The following is a 21,950-nucleotide window of genomic DNA, read 5'->3' on the forward strand; positions in this document are numbered from 1 at the left end:
TACTGTATTAAAAATTAAAATTGAAGTAAAGTTTAAGTATTTATTTTAAAATAAAAGTAGTAAGTTCATGACTTACTAACACAAATTACATATTTATATATAGCAGCTATTTTGCAAACCAAACTATTTAGTGACACGAATGGCCTGCATATTTTGTATATCTCCTTAGTGTCTGCTTTGATAGAAAGCAGCTGGATTTTTATGTCAGCTCCTACACTCAATCTGTTGAATATTGGGTCAAATTAACCTCTGAAAAACTCCACTGTACCCTCATGAGAGAATAGTTGTGAAAAAGGCAGAGGGTGCCTGAATATTATAAAAATAGTTTTGACCTCATAGGTCCCCTGAAAAGATTTGGAAGGTCTTCTGGATTATCAAATGATACCTTGAGTACCGGTTATCAATCTGATATTTTAAAGGTAAACATACACAAAATCACTCATTTTATACAGATGTGCCATATATGTCACTTGCTTACATAGTTATGTCTTTCAATCACTTGACTGGTAGGTTGTTTGCGATAGGATTCTGAAGGTAGACCATTACTAGAATATATAGTTTGGCTGACACTTTGGTTTTGTGGATTTATGTTTTGTTCTTTTTAATCATGGATAACATTTGCTCATAGAATATATTCAATAAGTTAAATTTGCAGTAAAGAGTAACTTTCTGAGTAGTAGTCATTTTATTCTATGATAAGCCTAAGGTATTTTATTTCCAATGGGAATATATTAAAAACCTCATTTTTTAAATTCTTAACATAAAACTTAACACAAAACTAATTGATTCCTACCCACACATTAAGCAAGCTTACATGATCTAAATCAAGATGATATGATGAAATGCCAAGGAAGGAAAATTGTCATTTTCTATCTTCTAGCAATATGTCCACCTATCAATTGCTAAATAAATTATTTGCCATATGGCATAAAAATTTCATGAAAAATAATTTTAAAAATTTAGTCAAAAGTAGTTTTATCTACATTGCAGCCAGTCTCTCTTTTATTTTTAATGGCTAACATGTAACATTTTCTTGTGTGATTAGAACCAGTATTTTTTTTTAGTATGTATTACCATTGTTTTTAATATGATTTATTTATTGATAGTTGTAAGTTTATATAATTTTTATTTATTTTTAAAAAATCTTTATTGTTGAAAGTATTACCTATGTCCCCTTCCCTCCATTGACTCTTTAACTAATTCAATCAAAGGGGTACACACAGGTGCACTCACACTGACAGTCTTTTGATATGAAACCCATGCATTTTCTTTGAGTAAGGGCACAGTCTGAAGTTCTTGGTGATATGTCTTCCAAAACCCCACCTGTACGTCATGTTCTTTGGTTTACAGATTTAATTTATTCATATTGGCACAAGAACTAAAATGCATTTACCAAGCAGTTTGAGTGCAGACCTTTCTGGACATTTTGATTTTATTCCCAGCTATACCTATATCTAATTTGACAAGTTTATGTTGGTGACTTGTCTTTATCAAGTCTTTCTAAAGTATTCAACTGATTTTTCATAGAAACAGCAGCTTCTTTTTCATAGTCATATTTCATACATTTATTTAGAAACTTAACTCCATAATTTCAGTACCTTATGTTACTGGCATAAACACTTCCAGCTGATTCTTTTTTTTTTTTTTTTGTTAATATGTTTTATTGACTTAACACAGAGAAGAATTGAGAGGGATAGAGAGTTAGAAATGTCCATGAGAGAGAAAGATCGACCAGCTGCCTCTTGCACACCCCCCACTGGGGATGTGCCCACAACCAAAGGTACGTGCCCTTGACCAGAATCGAACCCGGGACCTTTCAGTCTGCAGCCCGACGCTCTATCCACTGAGCCAAACCGGTTTCGGCCGCAGCTGATTCTTAATAAGCATAGAGTTTTATAAGAAACTCTTTTTTTTCCCCCTTTTTTATGTAAGACTTAATTTTTAAGAGCACCTTTAGGTTAAAAATTGAGAGAAAGGTACAGAGATTTCCCATATAACTCCTGCCCCCACACATGCAGTCTCCTATTATCAACATCACTTGACACATTCATTACCAAGGAGGAACTGACATTGACACATCCATGGTTGTCCTAAGTCCATAGCTTACTTTACGGTTTACTTTTGGTGTTGTGTATTATGTATATTTGGATAATTGTAAAATGACACGTATCCATCATTATAATACCATGCAGAGGTTTCCACTGCCCTACAAGTCTTCTGTGCTCTGCCTCTGCATTCTCCTTCTTCACCGGCAACCACTGGTCTTTCCTATTGTCTCTGTAGTTTTCCTTTTCTAGAATGTCATATGGTTGGAGTCAGACAGTATATAGACTTTTCAGATTGAGGTCTTTCCCTTAGAAATATGCATTTAAGGTTTTTCCATAGCTTAAAAGCTCACTTTTTAAAAGCACTGAATAATATCCCATTGTCTGGATGAACCACAGTTTATCTATTCAAGTACTGAGGGGCATCTTGGTTGTTTCCAGGTTTTAGCAATTATGAATAAAGTTACTTTACACACCCATGTGCAGATTTTTGTGGGTGGATATAGGTTTTCAACGCCTTTGGGTAATTATCCAGGAGCTCAATTGCTACATATATTTATTGGAGATTGGTTAAGTGACAATAGGCAAAAGCATATCTGATATACTGATTGCTTTAATAAGAAAATTAGACTTTATTAGATCAGTCCTGGGGTTTTTTTTGGGGGGGGTGTTAATCCTCTTTGGAGAAATGTCTACTCTGCCCATTTTTAAATTGGACTGTTTGTCTTCCTTTTGTTAAACTGCATGAATTATTTATATATTTTGGAAATTAACCCTTAAACTGATATATCATTGGCAAATATTCTCTCCCATACAATGGGACCCCTACATCCTTCACACAGACTCCAGGTTCTCTCTGCTTCCACTTTCCGCCATTCTCCTTACAATCTTCTCATTGCCAGAATAATCTACTTGAACATAACTCTTATTTTGCCAAGTTGCTCCTTAAATCTTTCCATGACTTCCCCTTAAGCTTAGAATACCCCTGACCATCATCTAGAGAAGGTCCTGCATATTCTGGCCCCTGGTTTCCTCTGTGCTGGATCCCTCCCTGTTACTGAGCAGCACCTTTAACGCATACCATTCTGTGCCCAGATAAATGCCAATAATTGGAGTTTAGCACCTCCAAGTCATCAGCCCTGCTCTCCAAAGATACCTCCACTGAATGTATAATATGGGTGTGCTTTTTAAATGTGATTTCTATGCAAATATGCCTTTGACTTAAATCCCCTGTTGTTTGTTGTTGTTGTTTAACCCAGATGAAGCTTGGCTAGCTGGCTTTCATTTTCTTTATGGTGGCTCATTCTGGCTTCCATTTTAGGGATCAGGTCACATGCCACTTCCAATGGGTGTCTTCCATCCTCCCGATCTAGATCACCCCTCAACTTCTATCACATTATATTTCTCAGAGCATTTATCTCTCTCAAAATTATTTTTACTTCCATATTTATTTTTTATTATCTCTTTAACCTTTTCTAGAATATATGCTCCATGAAACTAAGGACATTATCTTCCTTAGAAGCTACTATGAGTAGAAACTAAGCATTTGTAAAAATAAATGCATATATCTGAATAGCTCTGAACATTGTTTTTAAAAGACTGCCTTTTCTCTTCCTAATTCATATACACTGATTGCTAAGTCTTTTTATGCCATTCAGTTGAGACAATAAATATATAGTTCCCCTAAACCCATCATGCTCTTGAAGATATATTCATTTTCTTTGATTAAATTAAGCTATGAGATTAAAAAAAAAAAATTCTACCAGCACCTTTGGCCTCTGCTAGGAGCGTTTCCAGCTAAGGATTTTAAGCCTTAATCTTTACTAAAATTAGACGGTGGCAGTTGCTAAGCTGCCAGCTGTTAACATGATCCCTGCAGCAGGAATACAGCCTACTAACCTGAACGCTGTGGTCTCTAAAAGCTCATAGCTAGCCCTTTGCCATGTGGACATGGGCAGGTGTTGAACAGGTTGGCAATTGAAAGCAAAATGGGAGCTTGCCCAGACCAGGTGCAGACACCTCGTGGGGCCTGAGCACCTTCCGTTACAGTGGCCTGTCGTAAGGTCGTGATGTCAGACCCTGATTTAACGCTGCTGCCCTTAGATTTAAGTCAGTTTAAATCACATAGTTCTCAGCAAATCCATTATTTTTGGAGTTGTTAAGAGCCGATTGGGTTAAGGACATTGCGTGTATATCATTGCTCTGCCTTTTGCTGAGAGGATTTTTCATTGCGATGTAGTATAGTATGTAAGCTTTGTTCAGTAATATACTAGAAAGCTTAGAGGAGAAAACAAAGACCAGATCAGAATAGGTCAGACCACCTGTCACTCTTTCACTCCCTGGCATGTGGTGATGGGGTCGCAGACTGCCTCCACCGAGGAGCACAGTGGGCAGGGTGACCCCCTGGTCCCTGTTGTTTGTCTTTCAGCAGCTTCGTTTAACTGTTAGTGCCAACCGATGTTGACATTTTTTTCGGAGTGTAACTTCTCCACATTACCCTTCATCTGGATACTGCCTGCCAGGGGATAGCTGCAAGGTGTTAGCACTGTCCCGATGGTTCGCTTGAGTTGGCCCTGCAGACTGGGTGTGGGCTTTGCCTCAGGAGTGGGATTTAGCATGACCTTGCAAAAGAGAAGGGCACAAGTGAAAGTCATTGGAGACACTAGAGGAATCCAAAGAAGCACAAAAGGCAGCACCGTTTTCTGGAAATAGGAAGTTGCTTCTGGAACCAACGTATTTGAAAGCCAAACTGCACGTGATCGGTCGTCTCCCGGGTCGGGTTTCTTAATTGCAGTGACAGCTTTGCCGTCCTTGGTGTTTTGTTCCTCTTCCAGCTGCACTCTCCATTAGACTGGAGGCCCAGGTGTTGGTGATGGGTTCGGGGTGGGTCTGGTGACTTTTGAGATGTTAAAATTAACTGAATATTAAAAGAAGAATGAAATAAAATAAGCATTTAGTACTTTATCATTTAAATCAACATGGCTTCTAAAAGTAAGCATTTCCTCTAAAGCTACTGGATTTTTTTGGGGGGGTGGGGGTTTATGGAGTACCTCTAAAGATCTTGAAATAAACCAGAGAACAGAGTTACCAAACACAAAGACAGGAAGACAGGCAGCCCTTTCTCTAAAAATAGCCGTCATTAGTTCATCTTATGCTAAATAACCAGATATTTTTTTTCTCTTGTTTCTCTCTTTGAACAAACCAAATCACTCAAACTACCTCATCTGAAGAAAAACAAGAGTGAAATTCAACTCTTTTAACCAGTCCAACAGGCATAGCTCAGTGGTTGAGTGTTGACCTATGAACCAGGAGGTCACAGCTTGATTCCCCATCAGGGCAGATATGCAGGTTTCCTGTCAATTCCTAGTGAGGGCGCGTACAGGAGGCAATAGCTGCTTCTCTCTCATATCGATGTTGTTCTCTCTCTCTCCCTCTCCCTTCTTCTCTTTCTAAAAAAATAAATAAAACATTTTTTTTAAAAAACTCTTAAAGGTTATAAATACACAAAAAGTTATGATTTAAAAAAATGGGTGAGGTATATATACACGTTAGAATATTATTATATTTCTATTTACGTTTGAAGTATCTGATCCTGTTTTAAAGATAACACTGCATTAAACCACTTTATGGAAGAATAGTGGAACTTTGGACTAAGTTACTGTTCTTGGTAAGAGAATATAATATATTTTATTGATTTTTCACAGAGAGGAAGAGAGAGGGATAGAGAGTTAGAAACATCGATGAGCTAGAGAGTTAGAAACATCGATGAGAGAGAATCATCGATCAGCTGCCTCTTGCAACCCCTCACTGGGGATGCGCCCGCAACCAAGGTACATGCCCTTGACCGGGATCGAACCCCGGACCTTTCAGTCACCAGGCCGAAGCTCTATCCACTGAGCCAACCCGGTCCCGGCGAGAATGATCTTCTTTTTAGAACAAGTAAGAGAATGGTTGGGCAACACCAGCCCCCAAGAAAAACCTCATAATCAGACCTTTTTTTTTTTTTTTTTTCCCCACAAAAAAACCCCACAAAACTGAAGCCTTCTTTAATAACAAACCACTGTGTAAACCACTGGGTTTTATCTGCAAGCCTTAGGCATAGACAGGTGAAAAGTAAGTTCATCGGCAATCTGTGAGGTGAAAAAGAAAAGAAAACCTTCAGAGTAGCAGGAACCACAAGTGTTTCAAGTTATTAGCCTCACTCTTTCCAAACAAGGGTTTGTTTGTTTGCTTGTTTTCCAAAGTGGAACTCGCTGTACTTTTTATAAATTAAAATAATTCATAATCTTTTGTGGGGAAAACTCAAAATGCTGAAAAAAATCTAGATATATAAAAGCATAAGCAACTGAATGACCAGTCCGACCAGTTGCTATGATGCACACTAACCACCAGGGGGCAAATGCTCAGCACAGAAGCTGCCCCCTGGTGGTTAGTGCATTCCCACAGCCAACCTTTCATAACCGGCCAACCTCCCATGACCCCTCTTCCCTCCCTCCCCTTAGCCAGCTGGCCATCACTCCACTCCCCCTTCATCAGCCCTGATCACTGGACAGCCAAGGGACCCACGAAATCATGCACCAGGCCTTTAGTAATTTATAATAACTTATAATGTCTCCATCCAATGGTAGCCATTATTAATATTTTGTAAATACCCTTTCTATTTGTGTATGCATAGTGTATACTATGAAATTACACTCTGTATTTTTGTTTTTAACCTGCTCTTTATCTTATAAGATATCTTAGAAATAGTTTCATGTCCAGAGAATAAAATCTGTCATATCTCTTTAATAGCTATGGACCATTATATGGTGTGGACAGTTTCTAAATTCTACTGTACTCGATGTCATCGCTTCTTCTGTTATAACTAGTGGCCCAGTGCACGAAATTCGTTCACTGGGGTTGGGGGGAAGGATGTCCTTCAGCCGGCCTGCATCCTCTCCAATCTGGAACCCCTTGGGGGATGTCCGCCTGCCGATTTAGGCCTGGTCCCTATGGAACATCTTTCTCACAATCTGGGACCACTGATTCCTAACTGCTCACCTGCCTGCCTGATCACCCCTAACCACTCTGTTTGCCATCCGGATCACCCCCAAATGCCCTCCTGCCAGCCTGATCGCTCCTAACCACCTCTGCTTCAGCCCTGCCACCATGGCTGTGTCCAGAAGGACATCTGGTCTAATTAGCATATTACCCTTTCATTAGTCTAGATTAGGTCTTTGGAGTCCTCTTGAGGTAATGTTTGTCTGTTGAGAGATGGTCTTATGTTTCCTTAGTTTCATGTCATGTTTCAAAGTGAAAAGAGATATAATTCACAATAACCAAGTTGTTTTTCGTGGAATCCTGTGTGGTAAGGTATTTTGCAATTTAGATTTTACTGATCCACCAACATTTTTTTTTCTCCTGCTGGGAAGCAGCACCTCCTCCCCTTTTTTGGAGGGAGGAGGAGGGGAGGGGACTTCTAAGGGCCTGCCTATTGTAGCATGTCAGCTCTTGGCCCAAACAGGGCTAACACTGGTACTTTTCTCCCCCGTTGGCCGCAGTGGTTGGCCCACAGGGGCCGGTGACCCCAGCTGGAGCAGTCAGGGAGGTGTACAGAGCTGCCCACAGCACGGTCTGCCTCCGCCAGGCAGCATAGCCGGAGGCCAGTTGACCGGAGCAGCAGAATGCAGAGAGAGAGGAGGTCTCAGCCTTACCTAACACTTACTGCACGCCAGACCTTCCTGTGGGTTTTGCAGGCGGGCCTGTGAATTCCCAACTTTTATTGAGATCTTTTTTACTTAAAAGTTTTGAAGGAAGTACACTTGAAAGTGAAGTCCCATTGTCATAGAAGTTTGCAAATGCTCCTAATATATCTCACTCCTAGAGATTCACGGCGTAGGTTAGCTTATTAAAGGATATAAAGCCTCTGGTGAAAGAAGCCTGCTTATCTTTGTTTAACCCAGTGATTCCCACTTGTTTTTAACATGAGTACTTTTTTATGATGCTCCTATTAGCATCCCAGAATCCTGACTAGTGGCTCACTGACTTGGGAATGCCGGGCCATGGGGTGGAAGGTATAACGGCAAGCCAACAGGTGAAAGGCGCCTTCATCTTGGAGCTCGGTTTTGAAACGCACTATCATTTAATTCTTTATATTATAGGAAAATAATGTTATGTTCTATTTGGGCAAAGTGTCAGAAACATCTAAAAGACAGATTTTATTCAAACTTCTTTCTCGCGCAGGTCAGCCAGTACACCTTTGCGATGTGCAGCTACAGAGAAAAGAAGTCTGAGCCGCAGGAACTGATGCAGCTGGAAGGATATACGGTGGATTACACGGATCCCCACCCAGGTAACTCTGAGTGGAACCGCTTGTCCACCCATTCACGTATTCATCAAGTTCTCAAAAACAGTTGTCTCTGTTCTACAGTCTCCACTCAATGACTGGGGTGCATATTTCATTTATATTCCCGGACAGGCTTTGTGAAAAGCAAACTGTATCTTTTTGGGGGCTACTTCACGGTAGCCATACTCATCATCTCTGTTATTTTTGTGCAGAGATTTTCAACCTATTTCATCTCACAGCACACATAAACTACTTACTAAAATTCTGCAGCACACTAAAAAAAATTTTTTTTTTTTTTTGCTATTCTGACCACCCCCCAAAAAAAAAAAAAAAATAGATGTGCTTCCCACAGGATGGCTGCTGTTGTGTTGGCTGTTGTCATGTTTTCATGTTACCGTCTAAGGGAAAAGAGGTCAGTGTGCGTTTGACTCAATAGTCAGATATTGCGTGTTTTAAACATTCCTGTAGCACACAGTTGAAAATATCTCTTAGTACGAGCATGAAATATGTGAAAGTTACTGTTAACACAAATTAGAAGAGAAATAGCATCAATGTTTACTTAAACATCTTTACTGGAAAGCAAAATGTATAAGAGAAAGAAATGGCAAATGGATTATTACATGTTCCCCCAGTTTTGTCCCCAGCACCACATTCTGTGCTTCTCTTCCCTCCCTCCATATTCACACTAGGTCCAGTTCTAGACTCTTGGTCATTAAAGCTGGTGAGGGTGTGAGGGAAGGAAACAACATGTGGAGATGGGTGAAATCAGTAAAGTGATACTAAGAAAAATGTAAATAAATATAGAGATTGAGAAATTAATATATAGAGATAAAAAACAGAAATCTGTGATCACATGCACTAATTTTGCATTCATATAAAAAGTGAAAAATACCTTCTGTGTGAAAGAATTTTGCAAAAGATAAAATACCTTATAATGGAAAGTATTTTGTTGCTTATCTGTATTTTTTTCCAGCTAAACTCATCACATAGTTCCGCATAGAGAATGAAAAGCATGCCTACAGATAAGCACTTCTCTGACATGAACCGTCAGACTAGAGTATGCATTTCTATGGGGTAGGCTTGTATATCTTGCACAATGCTACTGTGACATGAGCTATTTATTTCCCTAAATTATTTTTAATTTGCAAAGCAATATGGAGATTTAATCCCTTCTCTTACTGTCTCTCTTCTAGTTCTTGGATCATGGGTTTGATCCTCAACTAAAGTATTGAGCAGCTAGTATCAAATCGATTCATTTCCATGAGACCACTTAGTGAGCAAGATTAAAACCTGTCAATTGTGTGACTCTTCAGTGATGTCTTCCTCCTTCCCAGGCCTTCAGGGTGGTCGCATGTTCTTCAACGCTGTCAAAGAAGGAGACACCGTGATATTTGCCAGTGACGACGAACAGGATAGAATATTATGGGTTCAAGCCATGTATAGGGCCACAGGTCAATCTTACAAACCCATTCCTGCAATTCAAACCCAGAAGCTGAATCCCAAAGGAGGCACTCTTCAAGCAGATGCTCAGCTTTGTAAGTTTTATTTAAAAAAAAATAATTTGATTATCAATTAATAACCTTAATGAGATATAAAATCATCTGAGGCAAATTTGTTCAGTGTTATAGTTTACATCATGAACTGATTCCTAATTGAATAAAAGTAGTTCATATTAATAGTCATAGAATTAGTTACCTAATTTTTCCCACAGATCTAGAGTAAATGGTTTCCAATCATGAATTTGCCAAGCATTGGGGTATCTCTGGGAATCGCAATAGCCATATAAGAACATTTGCCAAAACTTCTCAAAAGAACTTTTATTTTAACTTTTGTAGTTTTAAGTACTTATGTGTCCTATAGAAGTTTTAACTGTGTTTTATAGAAATAAGAAAGTATTGCAAAAGGAAATTGGCATTGATAGGATTTCTGAAAGCCAAAATGATAAACTATTACTTTCTAGATTTGATCTTCATAACTCAGAGGATAACAGGGCTATTTTCTGTTGTAGATTGGTAAAAAATAATAAGTCATCAAGCCAACTTTTCCCCCCCTGAATATCTTTATATTTATGTCAATTTTTATATGCTAATTTAAATCATTAAGAACTATATTTTTTGGCCCTGGCGGGGTTGCTCCGTTGATTGGAGCATCGTCCTGATATGCCAAGGCTTCAGGTTTGATCCTCCGTCAGGGCTCATATAAGAATCAACCAATGAATGCAACATAAGTGGAACAACAAATTGATATTTCTCTTTATCTCTCTAAAAATTAATAAGTCAAAACAAGAAATATATTTGTCACTTGAATTTATAAGTGATTAATAACAAATTATGGAACTATAGATACATTTTCAAGCATGGCTTTTATAAGCATTAGGCCAAATGTTCTAATTTGTTATGCTCCTTTGTAAAACTTCTCTAGTTTCTCCTGAAATAAATCCATTTGTCTATAAATTTAAGCTCAAACAGTGACTTTTCAATCAGCACCTTTTACTCACAAGATTCTTCTTCTTAGAGGAATAATATCTTGACGTGCATTTTCTCTTCCTACTTGTTATGCTTCAAATAACTACTCCCTTTTCTTTTTGGCACCCTTTAGTACCACATCTGGACATCTTAAAGGCACTTTAAATAATTACAGATGAAATATGAACTCTAGGCACTTTTGTGCTTTGGGGATAAATGATATACCTTTAAACTTACCACAGTCCATCATCATGTGATATCACTTGGTGCATAGCATGTGGACCCTACACAAATAGACTTCCATTTCTTCCCTCCTGGCCTCTGAGCTAGTCTGGTCATACATTCAACTTCTACCTCTGTGGGAAATCCCACAATGCACTGCTATTATCATTATTCCTTAAACAGTTACCTTTTAAAGAAATTTGAATAATATGGGGAAATGGTATATACTCACCCACTTCTGGTGCTCCTCATTTCTCAGAGATATATTTTATTTCTTCTTGAAGGCCTTCCTTTGACTTTTCTTGCAGTGCATGCCTTATAGTGATGAATTCTATATTACATATGAAAAAGTTTTTACTGTTGTTTTGAAAGACTTTCCTTCACTACTTCACAGATTTTGTTCTACTCTCAACTAAGTTGCTTCCGCCACTACCATCACCACCATCCCCAATGAGAAATGTTCTATCTTTTTTGTCTGCTCCTTTGTATATAATGTGTATTTTTTTTTTTCCTCTGGCTGCTTTGAAATTTTTCTCTTTGTGCCAGTTTTGAGCAGTTTGACTATGATGTTCGTTGGTATGGTTTTCTTCTTGAAAATGTTCTTGTCCTTTATTCTAAGACAGTTAAAATTAAGTTTCTTGGAAATTGTTGGAGCCTCTCAACTTTTGCCTTTAAGTTTTGGTAGGTGGAATCAAACAGGGTCTAATCCAGGGTAAATTTCTCCACTCATGAACTGAGATTCTTCTTAAGGACTCAACTGGTGAGCCCTGAATTTTGTGTTTTTATATCCGGACTATTGGGAACAAGAGCTGTTCCAGGCTCTGTGTGAGCATGGGCACTATCCCCTCCAATCCTTCAGAGTGGTTCTGCCCCTGGCCTCCCATGGTTGCCTCACTGGCTGAGGTGATCAGGGTTCAGGTGAATCCTGAAGGGAGGGGCCAGGAACTACAGGGCTCACCTCATGTTTCCCATTGCTTAGTAATCTCTCTCCTACTTTGCCTGATGCCCAATGTTTTGAGAACAGTTTTGTTTTTTTCTATTTAATTTTTAGTTCTTTCAAGTAGGGTGGGTAAATCTGTTTTTAATTATACCATCCTGACCAGAAAGAAGCATAGTGATTATTTCATGTTAGAACAAGATTTCTCAGCCTTGGCACTTAACATTCTGGGCCAGATAATTCTTTGTTTCAGGGATTGGGGAAGGTCTGTCCTGTGTATTAAAGGATGTTTATCACCTTCCCTAGCATCCACCCACTAGATGCCAGGAGTATGCCCTCCCATCCCCCACTTAGGTCTGACAACCAGATCTCCACACAGTTCCAAATGTTCAAGAGGTCATGGTTCCGATCGGAAAGGATTATCCCCACTTGAGAACCAGTGAGATGCAATGACTTGAAAATTATTTTTGTAAAAATATCTCACTCATTCACTTTTGTTGCCATCCTAAGTGCTAAGAATACCCAAGGAGTGTTCCGAGCTCATGGATATCACCCATCTTGCACAGAGAGGCAAGAAAGGTGGTCAGGAACTACGAACCTAGATAATTAAGGCCATGGCTATACAATGCAGAATTAATGAATTAAGGCTCCAATGATCAATTGATTCAGAGTGCCGTGCAATCTCTCTGTGGCTAAAACTTCTCCTATTAGATGTGTGCTGTCAAGGCAGTGTTGATCAGGTTCATTCTAAAAAACCAACCTGTTTCAGTTGGGTTAAGGACAGCTTTCTTATATTGTAGGCTTGTAGTAAGTTTTCCATTAGAGCAGACTCTACTGCTTTATCTTTCTTTAAAGAGGAAAATTAAAGAAATAAAAGAAGGAAGGGAGGGAGAAAAATGTGTTTCTACCTCATGCGAGTGAGAATGCTGAGTGTGGCCTGTCCTGGAGATGCCAGTGGGCCACTGTGGACAGTCCCGCCTAGCGTTGCTCTCTTGGAAGAACAGTTCTTAGAGTCATTCGTAGGCAGCAAGAAAATAACAAAATTAGCCTGACTAGTTAGAGAAAGAAATGTGTTCCTAACCCACTTAACGATGCTTTGCTTTTTAATTTTTTTGCTGACTGATAGCTGGTAAGGGTAAGTATTTTCATGGGTTTTTTTGTTTGTTTTTTGCTTCACTATAAAAATGTGGTAATGACACAATTTTTAAAGGAGTATCATGACATTGTTTACAATGTCAGTCTCCTTTTTTTCTAGTAAACCTAAATATTTAGGTTAACTTTACCATTTATGAAACAAAATGTCTATTTTTGCCCAATAGAAACAACCTGTTATCTATCATTCATATGGTATAAAGGTAATGGCTATAAAGGTGATAAAGTAGCATGCAGAAAAAAATGCTCAATGAGGTTAAATGGAAAAAAATGCTAAATTATGTATCCAATACTATTTTCACTAAGTAAAAAATTTTTTAAATATAGGTAGAATTATACCTAAAATATTCACAGTAGGTGAATTTAAGTGGAAGGACTAGTTGCTAAATCATTTGTTCTCCTGAATTTTCTGTGTTATAATTTTAAAAAAGAAAACTTGTTTTCAAAACTAAGCATACCAGATATTTCGGGATAGTCAGAACAAAATAATACAATAACTAATAAAATCTAGCTTATTGGAAGACAACTTTGTTTTATTTTTAGGATATAAGTATTGGCATGTTCTTATACATTGCTCTGTTAAGAGAATCTATTCTTATCTATTTCCTTGACTCCCAGGATATATAGAAATTCTGAAATAGGATGGACACTTCCTTTAGCCTGATTTATGGAACATTCTTTGATTAAACTATCCTTCTTTGCTATCTCCAATCAAACTAACATACAAGCACCTTATTTTTCATTTTATCTTTTAACTCATGTATGTAGCATAATACAGTGTGTATGTTACATAATATAGAATTCAACACTGTGGACTTCCAGTCATAAATTAATGTCCAAAATTAAACAGAAAGGTGATCTTCTTTTCCATTTTAAGCCAATTTTTAATCCTTAAATCAGAGTATATATTTACATTTAATTATATAAGCTAGTTTTCCTGATTGATCTAATGAGTTAAATTTCACACATAAGGTAAAACATTTCTTGCTTTACATTGAATATATTATTTTAACTAAATGTTGAATATTGGTGTACTTGGCCTGTGATTCTAGGTCTGTATGTGTTGATTAAAATTGTCATCATGTGAAAATATTACATGTTCAGAAAGCAAGATGTGTAAATCCATACATCAGTTTTTAATCAGTTTAACAAAAACAAGCTAGGAAGTCATTTGGGTCAATAATAGAGGTGTGAACAAACTTCTGGTTAATGTACCTGTCAACCATTTCTCTTCGGTCTCAGCATAAAACATCTATACATAAAACACAAACATACCACCAGGTTGATCTACTGAAAAGTTTTAAAATCTATCTTTATTGTTGAAAGTATTACAGATGTCCTCTTTTGTCCCCATTGGCCCCTTCTACCCTGCACCTCACCCCCTCCCAGGCATATAGCACTATTGTCTGTGTCCATGGCTGCTTATATGTATATGCATTGTTTTGTTCATCTCTCTCCCCTCCATCCTTACTTTCCTCTGAGATTGGCGAATCTCAGAAGGAATCTTCTTAAACTTTTAACATCAAGTTCTTCCTATTAGCAGCTCTAGGGTGCTATAAGGAGAAGTGGTGTGTACTTCTCTCTGCCATTTTTAAGTCCCTGCAGTTTTCAAGCTCAATGAGAGTTTTCGCTAAAAGGAAAGTATGATCAGGTGTGGGTAGCAGTACATGCAGCTCCAGGCCAACTCCTAAACATAGGACAACTTTTAACTAAGTTACTGTATTTGAAAATGTTCATGGCCGCTTAGGTCAGCTGGGGGTTTTGCAGAGGAGGTGACCATTAACTAGCAACACCATCTTCTGAGTCCTTTTGTGTCTCAAGTCCCAGGTCTGGACACTTGAGCAGTCTCAATGCTAGTGAGTGGCCACCTCTTCTCCTTCTCAGTGTGATGGTGCAAAGTGAAGTATATTTGCAGAAAATATCTTAAATTGTGCTTTCAGGCATAGAAAGGAGGAAATCTGGAAGCTTAGTTTTTTCAGCCTATGTTTTGAAGATGGGATAATCCCTAAGAATACATTTTACTTTCATAGAATTATAACCATGGAGAGTTATGTGGAGGTTTTTTTAGAGAATTTTTAGTGTGTTTGTTTTCTCACTGTCACTATAGAATTTGTATCTGTGACTTAAATTTCTATCATGAATATTATTTTTATCACTAATGGCAATTGTTGGGAAAAGTAATTATCCCTTTATGTATATGATCAGAAAGCCTTGTCACATTTATGGTTTAGAGTTATATTTTCATGAAGTACATTTATTTCTGAAAATATGATTAATTATAGAAATGAACCATAGGTTCATTTTTTTTCTAGGAACTTGTATATTTTATTTAAGAACTGTATACCTGTTGTTCTAAAATATAAATTTTCTTCTACAAACCTTTATAGTTAATTGAGAATTGTGGGGTTTTTTTTTCTCTATTACATATCCTTTTCTCAACAGATAAGCCATTAATGGGTGTTATTTTTAACTTCCTATTGTGACCTTCTCTGGTGAAAAAAAATAATGAACAAAATTTAGCAGATGTTTTATAAAACTAGTAATTTAATTTCATAAAGGTAATACTCAAAGATTTTGTACTCAGCTAAATGCAGAAATAAGGTTCTAAGATACTTTTTAAAAATAAAACATAATCTTCTGTGTTTATATGTGCCTTGCAGCTTTCAACAGTTTGCCTCATTCTCATGTGATTTTATTTTGCCCTATCATTACATTTAATTTTATATTAAAAGCATCACACATAAGAATAAAATACATTGGAAGTTGAATTGTCTCATTTCAGAGTTTAGGAAAAGGAGTTTAGTGTTTACCTAATTAATACTAATTTACCATATGTACTCTATTTAACCATCCAGGTGAGTATTACATATAAAGATATACAATACATATGCTACTTTTCCATGGATTATGACCCCCTACCTTTCATCATCAATAAATGGACATTCATTGCTTGCTACATTTACCTTTTGAAATTGTAAGATATATATTAGTTTGTATATCTCTTTTTTTTTAATAATGTGATTCTGAAGGCCCTTCAGTTTGAATTATGTAGTTCTTCCATCCATAAATATGGCTGAAAGTTGAAGCTGACATGGATCAATATGATCTGGGCTAAATATCTAAATGTGACTGATTATGTTAGCATCATGTCCACAGATCAATATTGAGTTTTATTATAAGCCTGACTCTATAATTGGGTTTAATCAATAAACTTTTGTCTCCTTTCCTCTGCAACTTTAGGATTGCACCATGCAAGTTTTAAAAAACCACATTTAGCTTACATTTAGGGCGCTGCTTCTTGTGGTGACCAGAAACGAGGTCTATCTGTAAGTTTTAAGGAACAATGGGGCTTCAGCTCTACCATTATGAGGAGAGTCCCCTTTTATCTTGATAACTGATTGCTTGACCAATATGCGCACCATTTCCAACAGAGCTAATGTAGTAACACCCAGCACTTCTTTGGGGCGGTGTGTGGCTCTTTCTCTCTGTCCTTAGTAAATAACTCATATTGAAGACTTTGACAAAACATGCCATTAATGAACGCAATCATAAAAGCTTGCCTTTTGATATACCCGCGGGGTCTACAGGCGTTGAAAGATGCAATCTGTAAAGAACAATGAACTTGGGCCTTTGATTGAAGTGCCATGTAGGACCTTAGGCTTTGTCTGCATATTTGCACAAACATGATGCTCCCTTTTTCCTGTCTCTTAAACTCGAAGCTTGAGAGCATTCATTGCCATTTCTGCATTAAGGTTGGTCCCATTAAAGGCTCTGTACAAAAAAATAAAAATAAAAAAGGACTGGAAATGATCCAGCTAAAGCTTGTGTGTTCATTTCTGTCCTAGTTTGCCATTTGGGAAGCAAGCTTCTAGCTGTAGTTGCAGTTTTTTATGAATAGGCTTGGATTCTTTTCCAGTCATTCCTCAGTCAATATGTACTTAAAATGCATCAAGTTTTCCTAAAATTGGAAAATACTGTTATTTCCGTGATAAGTATTAGAAGTAGCTTTGAAAGAAAATAGGATTTTGTCACCTCATTTTCAAATGACTTGCAAATTTTCCCCTGTCATTTTTATTTGGGCTCCCCAAAAATTGCAATTTATGTTCATATGCTGAATTCATCCTATTTTATGTAATAGAAGGCAATCTTTTGTTACTATATGTTGTTGTTTTAAAAAATCCGTTTACCCATTATTAAACCAGAAATATAAATTGCATTATGCATGCTTTTCTGAATTCACAGATGCAGACCGTTTTCAGAAACATGGTATGGATGAGTTTATTTCTGCAAACCCTTGCAAGCTTGACCACGCCTCCCTTTTCAGAATACTCCAGAGGCAGACTTTGGATCACAGGCTGAATGATTCCTATTCTTGCTTGGTGAGTACAAGTCTTTCTGTCTGGTTCCCCACAGGTTAGAATTCAAGAGGTTTAAAAGTGAGAAATACTTGTTATGAAGCGGCATTTTATTCCTGACTTGTTTAATAACTGTAGTTGGAGTTAGGGGTGAAGGATTCCAATCGATTGCTTCCCAATTTGAAAATTATACACTTGAAGACCACTGCTGTGCCACTCAATAGACAGGAGAATAGACTCAGGCAGACCCTGCGCTGTGGCTTATCAGTCCCACTGGAGAAGGTCGAATGAAAATAGAAGGCTTTAATGATGATAAAAAAAAAAAAAAATGCCTCTGTGACAGGATTTACCAACACCTGTACAGACATTGTAAGGTTTAAGTTCTGTTCACCAGAGGTTGATAAATTCTCTTTTGTTCCCAGAAAGACAACCTCATTAATGGGGGAAAGAAACAGTGGGATAAAGCGGGCAGGGGCTATGTATTTAACAGGAAAGCTTTAGTCTCATCTAACCCTCAGAAGATCGTTTGAATTCCTTCAGTTATGGAGAACAGGTTGCCCATACCTTCCATGGCAATGAAGAGATGTTTTTAGGTTTCCAGTGTCCAAATCAGTTCAAAACCTGGTGACATTCAATATTCAGAAAATAACCGGAAACATACCATTAATGAAAAAATGTCCCAAGACACTTCAGCCCTCGCTGGTTTGGCTCAGTAGATAAAGCGCTGGCCCTATAGACCGAAGGGTCCCAGATTTGATTCTGGCCAGGGTACATGTGCTGATTGAGAGCTCGATCCCCTGGAGGGGGTGTGCAGGAGGCAGCTGGTCAATGATTCTCTCTCACCATTAATGTTTCTATCTCTCTCTCACCCTTTCTTTGTGAAACTGATATAAAAAAATTTTTTTAAAGACACTTTAATTCAGCATTTCTTTATGATGCATAACAGTACCTTCAGAAAAGCAGATCTCAGTACTGGGGGGAAAACCAATCTATTTTTTTTTTTTTTGTAGGGTTGGTTTAGCCCTGGCCAGGTTTTCGTGTTGGATGAGTACTGTGCCCGATACGGTGTCCGAGGCTGCCACAGACACCTCTGCTACCTTGCAGAGCTGATGGAACACTCAGAGAACGGTGCTGTCATTGACCCAACCCTGCTCCATTACAGCTTTGCATTCTGCGCCTCTCACGTGCACGGGAACAGGTATTTTAACTTGCAAACACACAATGAAAGGTGGGGGGTGGACTTGGGAAGGGTGAAAACTGTGTTTTGTCATTATCACCTAGTAACAGATTTTAAATAGCAAACATGTCTTCTGAAAGAGAAAAATGTATAGCGATATGCTGTTGACTTAGGTGGGCTGCACGTTAATGTCCCTTTTGGCCGTTGAAGCCGCTTGGAAAAGAGAGTGAGAGAGAGCATAGCTGGGATTAGACGTCACCTCTAAGCTGTTAAGAAGCCACCTCGGACCAAGGTCTGCACAGCTTGAGAGTGTCATTGGTATTTCTGTTGTGATGCATATGGAGGTTTGCACTTTGTGCTGAGAGGTTTGTGTATTCCTAATGATTCTGACTGTTGCATGTGGAATAAGCTTTCATTGATAAGGCAACATAAATAGTGGAGTTTATGAAGTGTCTTCTCCCAGCCCCTTCCCTAACCTGCCCTTAGCACTCCAGTGACCTCTTCGCTTGCTTTACCAGAGGACAAGAAATCACTTAATGCAGACTCCCCAATCTGTGTACCTCTGAGCTAAAAATCTCTCCCTGTCACTCCCCTGTCTTTCCTTAATCCTGTTCCGGAGAACTGGGGGCTCCTCCATAAATGAGGTACCAGGACCCCAACCCCTTCTTAACTGGTTTCAGCAGGATGCCATCTCTCCCTCTTGATGGCATTCTGGTGGAAGCAAGTCATTAAGGGGGTGGGGTCGTGGTACCTCATTTCCTTTCGTTTCCTTTCTTCCCACAAGCCTGGCCAAGCTTCACCCACCCTCACCACATAGCAGATTTGTGAGAATGTTCTGAAGTCAGACTGCCTGGCTTCCAGCTGCTACTCACACACTGTGCGAGGTAGGGCACACTTCTGAATCGGGTGCGTCTCTGCTTTGTTACCTTTGAGAAAGACATACAATAGAATTTCTCTCAAAAATCACCAGTTGTGATCAGGATTAAATACATTCTTATATATCAAGCGCTTAGAACCGTGCCTGCCTGGGACGTGGCCAAAAGCCATTATCTGACATCCTGTGTCATCTTATGTATTGTCATCATGTCAAACTGCCTTCCCACTGACCTCTGCCCTGCCTGCCTTCTGGCCTCTCGCTGGCCAAAGAGGCTCTGAAATGGAGTATCCAATGACATAACCCGGTCATCTCCACCCCAGCTTTACTCCCCTGACTCTCTTTGGAAGGTTGTTGCTATGGCACATCCCCCTGTGCTGCTTAACGTGCTGCTTCTCTCCCTGAGACAGCACCACCTCAGCCTTCCTCTCATTCATTTTTTGACCATCTCTTTGCTCGCAGGTCCTGCTCCTCCAGACACCAAGTGCAGGCTACTGTTTTTTCTCCCATCTGTTCTTAAACTTGCTCTCTTCTTTCTGAGACCTTTCCTACTTCAGCAAAAAATTCAACTTCAGCGATCTCACAGCTTCAATTATGACCTCTCTCGGTTCAAATAGTCCCAACCCAGTTACTCTCCTACAGAACAGAACTCCGCCAACAATGGCCGGCTTGGATGTTCTGCCGGGACTTTCAGCCCTCATATAAAATTAAATCCATCATCTCACCAAACAAGCTCCTGTACCTCTCTGAGCTCCTAGCAGAATGCCTGGCAAAAAGCAGCACAGCTGACACAAAGTGTTCAGTAAATATGTGATGAACGAATGAATGCTTTGTTATTTGTACTACTGTGACTTCATTCGTGGCCCCGTTCGCTGTTCATTCATCTTTTTCTTGACCTTCTAGACTCCATTTGTATTCCATCTGCATAGTACTCAAACTTATCTTTCTACCATTTCCATGCACCTATCCCTATCCTTACCTTTTGTTTTTTCTTGCTTATTTGGGTTTGTGCATCTCTCTACTGCTGCTCTTCTCCCTATAATAGCCTGGCAATCGCCTTGTATGTTACAGGTTAATCTTTACTCTTTCATAAAACTTCAATGATTCTCATTTGGTTATTAAATTAAAAATAGAACCCATGCTATAATGTTTGGGTTTTCTCAATATCACCATCTCATTCTCTCTACTTAGTATGAAGTCTAGATAGTCTACACATGATCTTTACCTATTAGAAACCCTGTGTGTTTTCACTGTAATGTTTCTATTTCCAAGTGTTGTAATAGTTAAAGTCACAAAATTCCTTTAAGAAGACTTAACTTGTTCAAACACTAAACACCTTTTATCTGTAGCTTTCTTATGAAATGTATTATGTATACTTACATGCTATCAACACACACACACACCCGCTTCAGTTCTACTAGATCATATTTTGAAGGCAAAAACTAGTCTCGTTCACCTGTTATCCTCTGAAGGCCTTACCTCAGCGCCTTGCATATTGTGGGGGCACAATAAATATCTGTTGAATTTTAGATGCCATTTCTCACCCCAAAGTGAAATAAAAGCGATCCTAGTCTCAGAACCCGCCACGCTTTTGCCCTCATTATGGAGCTCAGCCTTTTCTGGAATTCAGGGGGGTGATATAGGTTGTGGTTGCTTTTCGCATCACCTCCAATGAGACCATCTGCACTCAGCAAACTTGAGGAGTGCGGGGAGTGAGAGGAGCAGGCACAGTCAGGATGGCTATCCACTGATAACCAACATGGCGGAGCTTTTTTACTACAACTGGTCTTATCTCGTGGCTCCATCCTAATTCCTCCTGACCAGCGGCTGTCAGAGGGCAGGCCTCCAGTGTTAGGCATCACTCTCGGAAGCAAGAAGATAGCATGGATGCAATGAAACAAACATACCAGCAAATGTTGCATGATAGGATTATTTTTGTCCTTAACAGAAAAAGGTAACATTAAATTAAAAACATTAAGTAGGAAATTCAGCTAATCCGCCACCAAACTGTATGCATTGGAGACACATTTCAATGGAAAGTTATTCAGGCAGCCGGGAGCTGCCGCCACTGCCTGGGAGGCAGCCTGATTGGAATCTATAGGTTGCCATAGTTACTTGTATGCTGTAAAAGTATTGTTTCCTTTGTCATTGTACACTGTAAAGTGAAATTTGAGGTCTGTTTGTATGTTCATGCATATGTTAATAGTACAGATTAAATCCACTTTCCAGATCACAATATGCACATGTGCAGGTGTCTCTGGGTATGTTTTAGAATAGAAATTTGAGTCAGTCTCTGATCCAACATTTAGGTCGCATGTACCTTAAGTAAAAAGAAAGCAAGGCCCGGCTGGCATGGCTCAATGGTTGAGAGTCTATCTATGAACCTGGAGGTCACATG

At 38.7% G+C, this 21,950-nt stretch overlaps 1 protein-coding gene across 8 annotated transcripts in view; it reads left to right on the top strand.

The window, feature by feature from the left end:
* Nucleotides 1–21,950, top strand: part of CADPS2 (calcium dependent secretion activator 2) — a 434,503-nt gene that overhangs the window by 267,644 nt on the left and 144,909 nt on the right. For all 8 annotated transcript variants that reach the window (XM_084897688.1, XM_084897684.1, XM_084897685.1 and 5 more), the window contains exons 10-13: nt 8,268–8,376; nt 9,705–9,905; nt 17,389–17,525; nt 18,512–18,699. In XM_084897688.1, coding sequence (XP_084753814.1) covers nt 8,268–8,376; nt 9,705–9,905; nt 17,389–17,525; nt 18,512–18,699 — 635 coding nt within the window. The remainder of the gene's footprint in view (nt 1–8,267; nt 8,377–9,704; nt 9,906–17,388; nt 17,526–18,511; nt 18,700–21,950) is intronic.

The sequence above is a fragment of the Pipistrellus hanaki genome, assembly GCF_964339955.1.
Source record: "Pipistrellus hanaki genome assembly, chromosome: 10".
Taxonomy (NCBI): Eukaryota; Metazoa; Chordata; class Mammalia; order Chiroptera; family Vespertilionidae; genus Pipistrellus; species Pipistrellus hanaki.